The sequence below is a fragment of the Pelophylax lessonae genome, assembly GCF_965119305.1.
Source record: "Pelophylax lessonae genome assembly, chromosome: 2".
Lineage (NCBI taxonomy): Eukaryota > Metazoa > Chordata > Amphibia > Anura > Ranidae > Pelophylax > Pelophylax lessonae.
The window spans coordinates 318,652,306-318,668,407 of NC_138769.1; the positions used below are offsets into that span (position 1 = coordinate 318,652,306).

The 16,102-nt window shown below is 38.4% G+C and overlaps 1 protein-coding gene across 1 annotated transcript in view; it reads right to left on the reverse strand.

Annotated features, from left to right (window-relative positions):
- CRYBG2 (crystallin beta-gamma domain containing 2) overlaps nt 1-16,102 on the reverse strand; it is a 221,013-nt gene that overhangs the window by 30,636 nt on the left and 174,275 nt on the right. The window contains exons 12-16 of the mRNA XM_082248058.1: nt 9,374-9,510; nt 9,151-9,277; nt 8,838-8,980; nt 6,225-6,351; nt 1,974-2,006 (exon numbers count right to left, since the gene is read on the reverse strand). Coding sequence (XP_082104184.1) covers nt 1,974-2,006; nt 6,225-6,351; nt 8,838-8,980; nt 9,151-9,277; nt 9,374-9,510 — 567 coding nt within the window. The remainder of the gene's footprint in view (nt 1-1,973; nt 2,007-6,224; nt 6,352-8,837; nt 8,981-9,150; nt 9,278-9,373; nt 9,511-16,102) is intronic.

A 16,102-nucleotide genomic window follows, 5' to 3' on the forward strand; every position in this document is an offset into this window, starting at 1 on the left:
ATTTAAAAAACTTGAATAAACATTTTTGACCATTAGGTTCAGCCTTTTATCTTTAGAGGAACTCCAGTCATTTTTGTGTTTATCAAAAGTCAGCAGCTTCGAAAACTGTAGCTGCTGACTTTTAATAAACACTTACCTGTTCCAGGATCCAGCGATCTGCTCTTCCATGCCGTCTCTTCTCACGGTCTTGTGTCCCAGGCATCTCAACTGTGGGCACCTGCTTTGGTTCCACAGTCTTCTGGGACCTGTGACATGTCCGAGATGACTGCGGGGAGGGAGGGTTAGAGGAGAACTTCCACTTCAATCGTCTAGGCCAGGGATATACAAAATGTGGCCCTCCAGCTGTTGCAAAACTAAAAGTCCCATCATGCCTCTGCCTCTGGGTGTCATGCTTGTGGCTGTCAGAGTCTTGCTATGCTTCATGGGTCTTGTAGTTCTGCAACATATGGAGGGCCACAGTTTGCATATTCCTGGTCTAGGCAATACAAGCAGAAGTGGAAGAGGATACCTGACAAAACCAAGTCCCCTCTCCCCGCCCAAAAAAAGTGCCACTTAGAGAAGAGAAGGGGGCAGGCGGCCTTGTAAACCGCTGAAAAACAACCCCAAAAAAACTGAAAGACAATGTATAATGTGTTAGTATGCAATGCATACTAGCACATTACGAAATACCTTAGAACGAAGCCTTCCCAGTGGTGCCCGGTCAACGCTGAGAGGGCTGACATGTTCCCCAGGCCTTTCTTCTGGGTTCGCAGTCTCTGGCATGGTGAGTGGCCAGAGCTGTGATGACGTCACTCCCACGCATGAGGGTGGGAGCCCTCGGTTTCAGCTTGTTCAATTAAGCTTTGACAAAAAAAAAACCTGGAAATGGATTGTTTTCTATGGAGAACTGCACCAGATTTTGCACTCTCCAGTTTTAGTAAATCAACCCCTATATTCTTCCATGATAAACAGCATTTTTTTTCTCTCCATTCAAGCCGAACTCCAGGCAGATATACAGAACATTGAATAATATTGTTATATGTCTGTTAAAGCTAAAGTTTATTTAATTTTTTTTATGCTACGCATGAGGGACATACCATATCTCTAGCTAAAGTTTATTTATTTATTTTTTTATGCTACGCATGAGGGACATACCATATCTCTAATGAAGTGTGTCCCATATCTGGCTGACTGCTGCATAGTGTAGAAATCTGTGTGAAAACGTTGCACCGCTCGTCCACCACATCTAACTGCCTTCTCCACCATGTACAACTTGTAGTATTCTTTCCCACAATGCAAAGAGCTCTCTGATTGGCTTATCCTATCATTCATCCTCTGTCCTCCATTCACAGAGCGCTTTGTGTTTTGAAAAAGTAAATGCTTGCTTGCCATAGAGCCTAAGTGCTCAGAATGTTGACATTTATGGGTAATTACACGCAGGAAAATAGCTTGAAAACAAGCCAGCACTGACCTCTGTAGCTGCAGGTACTGTGTAGTAATTGCACCTGCTGTTTGTTTACATTCAAGGGCTGGCAAGCTGCCAAATCTCTGCTGCCATACAAAATAAGGGGATAGGAGCTGTGATTTCAGTGGCTCTGTTGTGAAATTTGAAGAATAATTTCTCCAAAATGCATATAAATACAGAGGTGAATAATGACTAATGAAAAGTGCCTCCACTGCTTGTTTAGAATATGTTAATACTTTCATTTGCATTATCTGAGATCTGGGTTCACTTTAATTAACAAGAAGGTTTGTAAATACCTTCAAATTACTTATTTGATAACATAGTGAAAGGGCAAAGTTAACCACGTAAATCATTCAGGAATGGAATGTGGTTAGCCAAGAAAGTATGTTTATGATTCTGCTTGTGGATAACTGAACACTAGCAACTTTTGACTTTTTTTTCCCATAAAGTCCAAAAGTCTGTTTAGAGTTTATGGCAAATCCTACAATCCTATTTCACACTGCTAGTCACAAGGATACACAAAACACACCTTAGGAGAATACTGAAGGCTCTGACCTCCAACCTGTAAAAAGAAAACACAGGAAGCAATCAAATAAAAAAAAACTTCAGAAAAATACAATTTACAATTAATTAAAATTTATAAAAACCTTCAATAATACAGTATAGTTTGCAAGCAATGTAGGTGTTTTACAGCTTTAAAGCGGAACGTCACTCTCTCAATCAACATGAACTATTTTTAATCCATATGCTGCCAGCATTAGTAAATAGATAGGAAAGTATATTATATTTACTTGTTTTAAACTTTTTTCTTTACATTTCTTTAGTTACTTCCTGGTTTCTATGCCTAAGCAAATGATTGATGCCATACATCCCAGCCATCTTCAGGAGGGGAGGGAGGGTTCTAAGCTCAGCCTATCCCTGAGCTAAGGGCAAATGGGTTCCAGGAAGTAAATGGTAAATTAATAATCTGCCTTACTCAAGATGGTCACTTCCAGAAATGCCAGGTGTTGTTTTTCAAAATGATTGCTCAACAAAATAAAGCATGGAGACATGGATAGATAGGGGAGTTTGCTTTAACCACTTAAGTCCCGGAGGATTTGGCTGCTCAAAGACCAGGGCCTATTTTGCGATTCGGCACTGCGTGACTTTAACGGACAATTGCGCGGTCGTGTACCCTAATGAAATTGCCGCCTTTTTTTTCCCACAAACAGAGCTTTCTTTTGGTGGTATTTGATTACCTGTGCGATTTTTAATTTTTGCTCTATAAACAAAAAAAGAGCGACAATTTTGAAAAAATAACAATATTTTTCACATTTTTTTGTATGAAATCCCCCCCCCCCCACGAAAAATGTAAAAAAATCTAATTTTTTTAACATTTTAGGCCAATTTGTTTTCTGCTACATATTTTTGGTGAAAAAAATTGCAATAAGCGTATTTTGATTGGTTTGCGCAAAAGTTATTGCGCTTACTAACCAAGGGAAAAATTATTTAATTTTTATTGTTTTTTTTTTAACTAGTGATGGCGGTGATCTGCAAATTTTTTTGCGGGACTGCGACGTTGCTGCGGAATGATCGGACCCTTGACTGACATTTTTGACACTTTTGGGAGTACCAGTGACATTACTACAGTAATCAGTGCTGTACATATGCAGGGGTTAACTTTATTAGACATCCAGGGGTTAAGTGTGTCCCTAGGGGCGTGCTTCTAACTGTAAAGGGGCGTGGCTTTTGATGTAACCACAGAGACATACCATCCTACTTAGCAGGATCGTATGATCTCTGCAGTTACACCAGGGAGAATGACAGGCGGCTTTGTTTACATTAGCCGCCTGCCTTTCTCCCTCTCCAGCGGGAGATCGCGAGTGACCGGCGGACATCAGAGCCACGGGTCACTCGCGCTGGGATGGCAGTGAACGAGCGGGGGTGGGAGCGCGCCTCCGGCGGCGCGCGCTCGCCCCCTATTGGCTTGCGGGCTAGTGACGTACCTATACGTCACTTTGCCCAGGGGTGGCTGACCGCCACACTATATGTACTTGCAGCGGTCGGCAAGTGGTTAAATATTAAAAAATTAAACAGCATTTTTGGTTTATGGTGCTCAGATGCAGTGCAGTTTCACTTTAAGTTATGATACTAGTAATGTTAATAAAATAAATACATCATCACACAAGTACAACTGTTCTTGTTTTGACCTTAAAGTATGCAAATATTGATAACACCTATCTTTCATTCTTTTTTTTTTTTCGACATTGTTATAAAATGAAATAAGTGAACAGAAGGCAAAATAGGGCAAGGTACTTTTTGCAACCTAAAGGATTTTTATCACCAAAAATATTATAATTTGATTGCATTAAGCATTTTATACAAGTACACTTGTACAAAACTCCAAAGTCATCCACATAACATCAGCTGCCTCAAACAAACATTCTTTACACAACACTAAAAATCAGGAACCACTCTGATTGTTTCCTGATCATGTACTTAGCCAATCGTAATAATCCCATGGGTTTATGTACATAAAAAACTGCCAGTTCAACTATCATTGTGCCTTGCACAGAGAGGTACAATAAACACATTAACAGCAGGTGTCAGAAGACTGTAAAAAATATATTCATTTGACAGCCTAGAATCTCAAACATGCAGAAAATGAATTTTTAAAAGAGTGTACCAATTGAAAGCCTTGTCCTTAAAATGTAAAAGATTTTGATTGCAGGTGGAAACCATGGATTATTTGGCTCAATACTTGACCTTATGTTTATACCCTTCTTAAATGTATAACTTCTCAATCTTTTTTATTTTTCATACATACTATGTACAGGCCCTGCATGGCTTTGGTATGGTGTGACTTTGACATTACCATTCCTTGCTTTTATCTGTATATGTTACAGTTGTTTGCTATGAGAAAAGTTTAGAGGAATTGAGTTTATTCAACACCAAGTTCACTATATGATCAACATGTATAAATACATAAGGGGTCCATATAGTGAACTTGGTGTTGATTTATTCACTTTAAAGTCAACACAGAGGACAAGGGGGCACTCTTTCCATCTAGAGGAAAACAAATTTCGTCTCCAAATACGGAAAGTTTTCTTCACCGTAAGAGCTGTGAAAATGTGGAATAGACTCCCTCCAGAGGTGGTTCTGGCTAGCTCACTAGATTGCTTTTTAAAAGACCTGGATATTTTCCTAGGTGTACATAATATAAGTGGCTACTAATATTTATAGGTAAAGTTGATCCAGGGAATATCCGATTGCCTCTCGGGGGATCAGGAAGGAATTTTGTTCCCCTGCTGTAGAAAATTGGATCATGCTTTGCTGGGGTTTTTTCGCCTTCCTCTGAATCAACTGCGGGTATAGGATTGTGTATATGGGATTGTATGGTTGGGTTTTCTTTACTGATTTTTGTTTTTTTATTGGTTGAGCCGAACGGACTTGTGTCTTTTTTCAACCTGACTAACTATGTAACTATGTTACTCTGGTGATTTTTCCTTTATATTCCTTCTATAAACTTATCTGTGTTGAAAATTCTATAAAAATGTATTGAAAAAAAAAATTTAAAAATGATAAATGTAGACATATTAGTCAGATTCAAGCGGATGTAAACCCTCCTATCATTTATAGCCAAGGAAGATGCTTCTGTTTGATGTGAAGTTGCCATGGTGTTGCACATGTAATCAGTTATGACACCAACCATTTAATGCCTTGACAGTTCCGCTGAGAACACAAGCAACTGTCATGGTTATTATTTATGGCATGCCTCGAATCGGGTTTAGTTCCCCTTTAAGTGATACATACTGACTCTCCTAATTTTGGCCTGGGTATCAATGTGTCAATTACTAGTCATATAAAGGTGAAGCCAATTATCTAGCCTTTTTTCAATGAAATTCCCTAGAGTGTAGATTGGAAAAAATGTGAGTGATTAATAACTGCCAGGTTACACAATAGATAACATCTATTGTTTGCATTAGAAGGTTGTACTATATTGTGCTGTCACTAACCTTTTAGCCAGCATTTGAACATGCGGTATTTAATTGCAGTTTAGCTGTGTGCTATTGAAGTGTCCTAATTGCTCTCTTTTTTTTTGTTCTGTTCTAAGTCTGTTACTGCAAAGCCTCCAGTGTAGATGTTGTGTTCAAATTACATTTTTAGAGTCCCAGCTTGTCCTGCTTCATTAGAACCCAAATAATCCAAGGTCCTACAAATGCTTTAGCACTACAGTCTTTAGCTAACGACAGGATATGCTGGCAATACTTACATGTCAAATGGATTTTTCCTGCATGCTAACGCTAGTAGCCATGGTTGGATATAGAGCTAATTTCTGTTTTCATTTTCGGTCTGTATGTAGCAATTAAAACGGGATTTTGAAATATAGCCCTCGTATCTCTTGAAACTCAGATTTAGCAAACCAAGATTTTTTCCCAATTCAAAAGGCAGAAATAAAAACAACTATTTTTTTATTTTAATAGTTTTCAATGCTAATAAATATTTTGTACAACAGGCACACTTTAACCTCTTTGCTGCAAGACCAATAGTCTCAATGCACACTGAGCAGGTTGTAGAAGTGGTCACTGAGTGGCTTACAGACATATAAAATCACTTCTGCTGTTAAATTTTGAAGAAAGGTGAGTTTGTTTTATTTCCTAACCACCACAACCTTGGCAGTCAAATGGTTAAAGCCAGTTTAAACTGGTAAGTAGGGGTGGTTGCAACACATACTTTTTTTTTAGCTAGAAAAAGTCTGAATCAATATTTTTCCATTACTCTGGTTACTTTATGACCTTACCTGTAGCACTGGCTGTACAGAGCAGATTTGACTATCTTTGGCTCCCCAGTCCTGATAACTGTGATAGATTCCTTTCTCCAGAATGTACTGTTCTCCCGAGAAGTCAACATTCTCATAGGCCACCCACCTACAGTTTTAAATTACATTTTAGAAAACAATATACAACAAAAACTGGAAATACGTAAATGATTTACATTGTCTGGCAAAACATTTGTGGGCATCTGACCATCATGCCTACTATATGGCAAAAAGTATGTGGACTACCCTCCAAAAATTATGAAGTTTAGTTGTTTCCATAGGATACTAGTAATACTAAAGCAATGAGAAGGTCCTCTTCTGTTCCTGCATGACTGTGACTTCTACAGAAAACTAAGCTCATAAAGACATAGGGTTTTTTTTTTTTTACTAATGGCAAATCCACTGTGCACTACAAGTGCACTTGGAAGTGCAGTCGCTGTAGATCTCAGGGGGACATGCAAGGAAAATAAAAAATAGCATTTTTGCTTGCACATGATTGAATAATAAAAATCAGCAGAGCTTCCCCTCATTTGAGATCTTCCCCTGAGGCTACGTTGACACTTATGCGAATTGGATGAGGGTTTCCCTGCATCCAATTGGCATGACAGGAGACTGTGACCAGCTCTCAATGGAGTCGGTTCACACATCTTCGGGACAGCTGTGGAGCGGATTGCAAAGTGATCCTGTACGTCTTTGGCTCAGTTTTAGGTCTGAACTTAGAAAAAAATTTGGGCCTGATTCTTCCCTGAAATGGAGAACAGGGACGCGCGGACCCCTGCTGTTAGCCGCATCGGTATTAGGTGCGAACCCAGTCTCAGATCTACAGCGACTGTACTTCCAAGTGAACTTGCAGTGCACAGTGAATTTGCCTTTAGTTAATAAACCCCATAGTTTGATGAGTTTAGTGTTGATGAACTCGAGTGGCCTGTGCAGAGCCCTAAATCCAATCCTATTGCTCATCTTTGGGACAAATTGGAATGTCGATTTTGAGTCATGCCTTTCTCATCCAATGCCATTACTCGTGTTGGAAAGCTGCTACAGATATGACTCTTACCGTCATGCTGTTGCTGGACACATGGCTGAGCCTTTGTTTTATCGGAAAACAAACCGACAAACAGGGACTAGAGAACCCACAGTGTATAGTAGTTCCAAAATGGAACAGACAGCAGTATCACCCTCAAAAATCTTTATAGATGCCAAAAATGTAAATATCAAATGAATAGAAGACACACCACTCACCATTAAAAGCAAATTATAATGTTGTCACATGTAAAAATTAGAAGCCCAAGCTCACAGTCACGATAACTTTCACACATTAGATATCATTGTATTGATAATAGCATGCAGTTTGATAAAGCTTTAGTGCATAGTCAAAAGCTGGACAAGAATTTGAAAAAGCCATGATCCATGAAGCCTCAAATGTGGTTATTAATGCTACGGCGCTCAGCAGACCATTTAGTGGCTAACGTCTATATTTATGATATTGTGCCTCTCTAGGGGATAACAATGCAGCTTGATCATGAGTAATTTGGTATGGATGGCTCAACTCGTTACATTAATGAAGAGACAATCACTCTGTGGAGTTGGTATTGGTACTTGGTATATTGAGGTATATTAGACTTCAGAAAGTCCCAGTGTGGACAGCAGCTGGCAAAGTTAGGTACTTTGCAGAAATATCAAATAGGCAGATGAATCACAATTGAAGAGGAAACAGGCAGATAGCAGGACTGAGCAGTTAGCAGAGCAAGTAATAGTAGATGAGCAAGCGGTAGCTAGGAAGGGAACATAATGACAGCTCGTAACAGGCAATCCAGTCCTTTTAAACACACAAGCTGCTCCATGCTCCCCCTTCAGGTGCATCAAAAGACCGTTCCCGATATACACAACAGGAAAAGAGAACACAGAGTCAGGAAGTTACATCCTACAGATGTAGTTCCACTAGGAAGAGCATTAAATTATACAAGCACTAAAGTAACACTACCACCGAGTGACGAAACTACTAACTAAAGTATTCAGTAAAATGTGAGAATGCTTGTTGCACCTACAGTATGTCTGTAAAAACAGCACTCTAACAACCTGACCTCACAAATACTCTTTTAGCTAAATGGGCACACATTCCTACAGACATATTTCGAAATCCTGTGGAAAGTCTTCCATGAAGAGTGGAGTCAAAATTCAGGTTTATTGGCTGAACATCCCAATGTGACAAATGTGGCAAAGGTAGACGCGTTTCACACACTAGTAGTGGTTAAGCACATATACTAGTGTGAGAAACCCATCTACCTTTGCCACATTTGTCACATTGGGATGTTTAGCCAATAAACCTGAATTTTGATCACACCTGGAGTGCAGCCATTTCTTCTATATTGATTATCCACGGAGGCGAGCCAAGGCGTGCACCGGTGTGTCATCAGGCTTCTGGAGTCACCTGGAGCAGTGAGTTCTCTTCCCTTTTGTATGAAGAGTGGAGGCTGGCTGAGGCACAAGAAAGGTGATTGGGGGAAAACAAGCTAAAAAACGTGTGATGGTCAGGTATCGACAAATATGTAGCCATGCAGTGTAATACTATACCCCCTTTTCCCTGAAGAGACTCACACTCCGTTCAACACATGGATGGATTCGGTTTTGGTCCCATACTGAGCCAATTCGATATCTGATAATGCTTCATTTAGGCGTAAGCAAGGACCATCTAAGCAGCCAGGTCCCCCATACAGCACTATTTCAGGCTCCGAAAAATCCTGAGAGTAAGGAACATGTTTTGATTATATATATATATATATATATATATATATATATATATATATATATATATATATATATATATATGTCATGTACTGTATGCATTACAGAAGTATTAACTAAAGATATGTTTGCAGATGCTGTTAGCTGAGTCTGTCTCTTAACTCACAGTACAAATATGTCGAAGTGATCCTAGTTCTTCAGAATATCCTCCCCACGTAGACCAATCTTTATATTTTCCTTCCTCCAAAAGGTATTGATGACCATGGAAACCTTCTTTTTCATATCCTACCCAACTGTAGTCACAGAAAATAAAAGCAGCCACTTCATGTTAGTAAAGACTTGTTAAAAAGCAATTCTTTTATGAGTATCAGTCAGTGTTGTTTACTTACCACCCTCCAAGGACTCTGACTGATCCCACAGTAAGGAGGCACTCTCCTTCGCTGTTTAGTTCACTCTGCAGGGAGTTCAGGTCTTTGGAGACTTCCCAAATAGGACCCTGAAACCCAGGGTATTTAAATAAAAGAATCTGCAAGAAAGAAATTACATTTGCACCATTTAAATATTTAAAGTGGACATGGCCCTGGACTAAAACATTTGTAAGGAAACAACCGTATTGAAGCGCAGCTGTTTTGTGTTTTTTTGTTTTCAGATTGGTACCTGAAGTCTCTTGCCCAGGCTTTACAGGCTGACCACTCCCTGTTATTCAGCTGTCAAATGGCATGCAAAGAAGAATCAAGACTTAACCTATACTTGTTGGAAATTAGAAAAAAATTACGAACTTCAGTTTTGGAGCATGCTTGCTGAAAAATGCCTGGAAGGATCGGGTATATCTCCATTACTAGGCATTTAATGAAGCCCTTTCCTGCCAGAGGAGAGACCAATGGGCAAACATGATAATGTAACAGGGTGCCTGAGAAGTATCAGGTTAATTTATTTTAGATCTGAACAGATATAGGGGTGTATTTATAAGTGTCAGTTCACACTATGGCGATCCGACTTAGGGGGCGACCTGTGAAGTCGCGTGCACCGCGACTTCGGCGGGACTTGCACGGACTTCATAAAATGAATGTCTATGCAAGTCGCTCCAGGTCGCCCCGAAGTAGTACAGGAACCTTTTTCTAAGTCAGAGCGACTTGTGTCGCTCCTATTAGAACCGTTCCTGTACCACACAATGGACTGCAACGGTGCACGACTTGTGAGACTCACCAAGTCGCCTGACAAGTCGTACTAGTGTGAACCGGCACTAAAGCAGGAGTATGACCTTACTGCGGACAAGCAAAGGCCCATTTATTTTAATGAGTATTACAAAAAAAAAAGTGCTGGAAAGAGGAAAGGCTGGTCATACTACCTGTCAAATTCATGTTGCCATCCTCTCCTTCAATTATGGAGCATTCTTTGCAACATTATGCAGAGTAATGCCAAGTTTCCAGTTATGGGTGAGCCCTAAATTATAACTTCTCTACCAAAACAAGACTGTCAGAGAGCAAGGGTATTGTGCAATGATAATGGAGAAGGGTCATTTGTGCATGATCTGAGCCTGGTAAGCCTTAGCAGCCAGGAACTAGAAGCCATATAACAACCAAAATACATATAATTAGGGTAATATTTGTCCTCTAAAGAAAACAAGCTCTTCTAAGGCAATGTACATTCAGGCCATAAGGGAAATTTGATCGCTACCTTGGTCGCACTACCTGGGCTCAACTAATAAGTTATTGGATATAAAATGATACCTTCTGTAATAAAAGAAAAAATGTGTCAGTCCTTGCTGTTTATAGACCATGTGATAAAACTGGGCTGTATTTTGATTACTGTGCACACAAACTGATTTACAACAATGTTCTTGTAAATATGGTAGTAAAATAATTAATGTGGAATTTTACACTCCCAATCAACATTGATTATTTCTAATCCTCATAGTGCTAGTATTAGTAAATATATAGGAAAGTATATCGTATTTACTTGTTTTAAACTATTTTTTACATATATTAAGTTACTTCCTGGTTTCTTGCCTAGGCAAGTGATGTCATACATCCCAGGAGTCTTCAGGAGGGAAGGAGAAGAGGGAAGGGGGGTTTTCACAGCTAAGCACACTCTCCTGTATGCATGCTTGAGCTAAGGGCAGATGGATTCAAAGAAGTAAATGCTACGTGAATCATCTGCCCTTACTCAAGATGGCCACTGCCAGAAACGCTATGGTGTTGATTTTCATAGTGATTTCTCAACAAAGTAAAGCATAGAGACATAGAGGGATGGGGGTGTTTGCTTTGGATATTAAAAATGTATTAAACAGTGTTTTTGGTTTGTGGTGCTTCGATGCAGTGAAGATCCGCTTTAATAACTTTTTCACATACACTTACACATACATAAAAATGCATATTAATTCTAAAGGAAAGGCCTTCAAAAAATACAAGACTGAGGGGTCATTGGCAGCATTCAAGCATTACAAAGAGTGTAATAAGAAATGTAAAGACTAAATCAGGGCAGCTAAAATAGAACACGAGAGACATATAGCGGAAGAGAGTAAATAGAACCCCAAGAAATTCTTTAAGTATATAAACAGTAAGAAAGCGAGGCCAGAACACATTGGCCCCATAAAAGACGATAAGGGAGTTTTGGCCACAGAGGAAAGGGAAAAGGCTGAAGTGTTAAATAAATTCTTCTCTTCAGTCTTCACAAAAGAATCGGGGGGCTACACTAACCCAGCTTGTAAGGCCAAACTAAACAACACACCTCAGGAAATACCGCCATGGCTAACAGAAGATAGACTTATGTATGTAAATATGAAGTGGTGGCGCTGCTTATAAAGTGCAAACAGGTATATATAAATATATAAAATGAAACAAATATAATGTAGAAACACAGATGTGATTGAGGAATAAAAGTATAAATATAAATGGTGGATATGTAAATAATACCACAGTATAGTGAAATTCCAACATAAAATGGTATTGGGAATGAGTTAATATGAAATATATGAAAAAATATGAAAATATAATAATAAAATGAAGTAAAATATAAATAACCACCAGAGTGCGTAGTATAAAGAGCAAGGTACTAAAATATATATATCTCTTAATATATACCTAAAATAATAATATCAGCATGTTGCAATAAAAATACATAGGCAATGGTATAATATAAAAAGTAGTGCAAAAAGTGCAACAATTAAATTGGGTGTGCGGGAAACTTTTCCAGAAAAAATGAATAAAGTGCGGGAAACTATTTTTACAAAGTGCAACAAGAAGTGATGTGATCTAAATTCATGTGATAAATAGTCCGTATAATAATAAAGGTGCAAACAATATTATGAGCAAGCTCAATGTGCAAAGAAGTATGAACTCCAAGGTAGAAATCCAAGGTAGAAATAAAAAATAGTATTAGATCAGATCAGCTATTAAGATAAGTCCATATATAGATGGTTGTGCCCCAAGGAGTGGTGAATGGATAAGTATCCAGCGGTGACCCCCAAGGTGGGTGACTGGCGAGTGGCGGGGAAACCTCTAGTAGAAAAACCTACTCACCAGATGTACCCACCCCACACAGGGGTATAGGGCAGGTACTGTAGTAATATCCTGTTGGTCCTGGCTCTGGGTAGTGGTTCCCTTCCTGGGGGAGATGTAGTATAGGGTCCGCAGGGATATCCTAAAGTGAGATCTTATCCGATAGTAGGATATCCAACGATCCGTGGGGTGAACTGATATGGCCACTCAAAGGTATGTGGATGGAGGGATCATATAAATGGAAAAGAACTCGATAGTGTAATACCGTTTTTAAAGTTTATTCCTTCCAGCAGTAACATAAAAATGGGTACTCACATAGATAAAATCAGTAAACAGCGAGGTAGTGGCGTCCCGGAACGCAATGCGTTCCAACTGGAGACCGGAACCGGAAGTGACGTGACGGCGCTGTACGCGTTCCCGGAACGCAATGCGTTCCAACTGGAGACCGGAACCGGAAGTGACGTGACGGCGCTGTACGCGTTTCGTCATGTGACGTCTTCTGCAGCGTCCAGTCACTTCCAGCGTAAGCCCTTTTGTATATGGTGGTTGCTAAGCGACGGGGCTCGTTTGTGAAATACAACGAGAAGTAGCAGGTGTTCAATATAGACTGATGCCGTAGGTCAATTGCGAAAACGTGTGGTGCAACTAATAAGAAAATACGACCATGGCTTTCTTCTTGGCAATTGCAAACCAAGTGTGTGTATATTTCGATCAATATCCTATGATAAATCCAATAACCCACGCCCGCTTGGTTGAACCACCATATATACATACAGGGAGGTATACAACATATATATATATAATAATAAAAAATACTAAACATTTTATTTAATAACAAATATTATAAAAACAGAGGATGAGTGTAAAATATAGAATCTTATATAGTATGTCGTCTGGTGGAAGAAAGTATATAGAGGAGACAAGGAATATAGAGGAGACAAGGAATGTGATCATATATAATGCGCCATCTGGTGGACGGACATATATATGGTATTAACTATATGATGTATATACTAAAAGTGTGTATATAATATAATTTAAATAATTAAAATAATTATAAAGCATGATAGTGATTTATAAAAATTATTATAAAATTAATATGTGGTAATTGGTGAAAAGCAATGTGAATAAAGGTATAAAAATTATACAATTGATAATATTGAATATCAGTAATTTTAAGTGTTTATATAACATGAAGATGTGATATAAAATAAAAATATATATATATATATAAAATTAATATATAAAAATGTGATAAATTGGTGAGAAGTAATATGGATTAAAATATAAAATAAATATGTAGTATATTATGAAAGACAAAGTAAGGTGGAATACTACGGAGGAGGACATCTAGTGGATGGTCAATATACTACACCGAGAGTATATATATAAGATGCTAAATGGATAAAGTAAAAAGGATTGAGTGTAATATATTCAGATGATATGATTAGACTAATAAATATAGATGTATATGGGATGTAGATTAATGGCATTAGATAAGATATAGGAGTGGAGGTTATGTAAAATTAAAATACATTTTATAGTGATAAAATAGGATAATGAGGAATATGAATATAGAAAATAAAAGATAAAAATATTGGGATAATGGAAAAAATTAAGATAAAAAAGGGGAATTTAAAAATTGGAAATAAAACAGTTGAGGTCTATGTCCAAATTGAGTCCCCTAGGCTGAAGTGTATTAAGCCGGTAAATCCAGCTAGTTTCGTTTTTAGAGATTTTGATTCTTTTATTTTCGCCTCTCCAGTGTCCAGTAATGGAGTCGATTCCCACAAAAGTAAGGCACCTTGGGTCCTTATTATGTACCTCTGCGAAGTGTCTGGAGAGGCTATGTTTCGTAAACCCCTTTTTTATGTTCTTAACATGCTCTCTGATGCGTACAAACAAAGGCCTGGTGGTCCTGCCCACATATTGGAGCCGACAAGGGCACTCTACTAGATAAGTCACATGGGTGGTCTGACAAGTTATTAGTTTGTTAATCTTGAACTCTTCCCCACTCCATCTGGATTTGAAATGTAGTGTCTTTCTAGGTTGTTTGCTGGTTGATCTACAGGGTAAACATCTATTACATCGAAAAAACCCTTTTAAATCAGGGAACAATTTTACTGGTTTGGGGGGATCAACTGCATTGTGAACCAGTTGGTTGCGTAGGTTAGGGGCTTTTCTGTATATAAATCTCGGTTGTCTGGGTAGCATTTTGGACAAAGTTTTATCAGACTTCAGAATAGGCCAGTATTTCTTCACGATGTTCTCTGTTTGTCTGAAGTTTTGATGAAAACCGGTAATAAAAGCTAGCTCATTCGATTTTTGTTCCGGCACGTTAGTTTTATGTAGTAATTCTTCTCTATCCGTTCTCAATATTTTATTTCTGGCCGTAATTAGCTTCTGTCTGTCATATCCCTTTTCTTCAAATCTGTTTATTAAAATATCCGTTTGTAGTATATAGTCTTCCAAATTGTCACAATTTCTTCTGATCCTGACGAATTGGCTTTTTGGGATTCCTTCTTTCCATCTAGGATGGTGACAACTGGTACTGGGTATATATCCGTTCCTGTCTGTAGGTTTAAAATAAGTCCTACTTTTAAGTATATTATTTTCTTTAAAAATGTTAAGATCCAAATAATTTATCTGGTTAAAACTCCAATCTCCTGTAAACTTAATGCCATATGGATTCTCATTCATCTTTAAAAAGAAATTGTTCAAAGTTTCTTCAGTCCCCTCCCATAAAATGATGATATCATCTATATATCGTCTGTAAAATATCAATTCTGGTATATTTTGGCTATAAATGATGTTCTCTTCTAAAAGGTCCATAAACAGGTTCGCTACGCTGGGTGCGTAGCGTGCTCCCATTGCGACCCCTTTTGTTTGTAAATAATATTTGTTTTTATGCCAGAAGAAATTACTACTCATAGTGAGTTTTAGACCATCCAATATGTATTTTATTTGCGTTTGTTTTAACTTAGTGCGTTCATGTAAAGCAATATCTACTGCTTCTAATCCCTCCGTCTGGTTGATGCTGGTATAAAGAGAGTTAGCATCTATTGTCGCCAGGATACATCCTTCTGGTAATTGTACTTCTTTTAGTGCTTTTATCAGCTCTGAGCTGTCTTTAAGGTATGATTTTCCCATTTTTACAGCCGGCTGTAAGTATCCATCCAGATACTCCCCCAGTCTGGAAAATAGTGAGTCCACACCACTCACGATGGGCCTTCCTGGGGGTTTAACGGGATCTTTATGTATTTTGGGTAAATAATACAGTACTGGAATTTTACTTGAATTGGGTAATAAATATTGTGCTTCCTTCTTGTTCAAAATCCCCAATTCTTTACCCTTATTGATGAAATCTTTTAGCTTCTTCCTATATGTCGTGGTTGGGTTGCTTTTCAGTTTTTTATAGGTATCTTCCACACTTAATAAATTATTCATTTCCTGTTCGTAATCAGTTTTGTTCAGAATTACTAATCCTCCTCCCTTGTCTGCGGGTCGGATTATGATTCCCTTTCTGTCTTCCAATTGTTTGATAGCTGCTTTTACTTTATTGAATTTTTTATGTGGTTTCTTTATCTTCCTCAAGTCCTCCTCTACCATCTTCTTAAA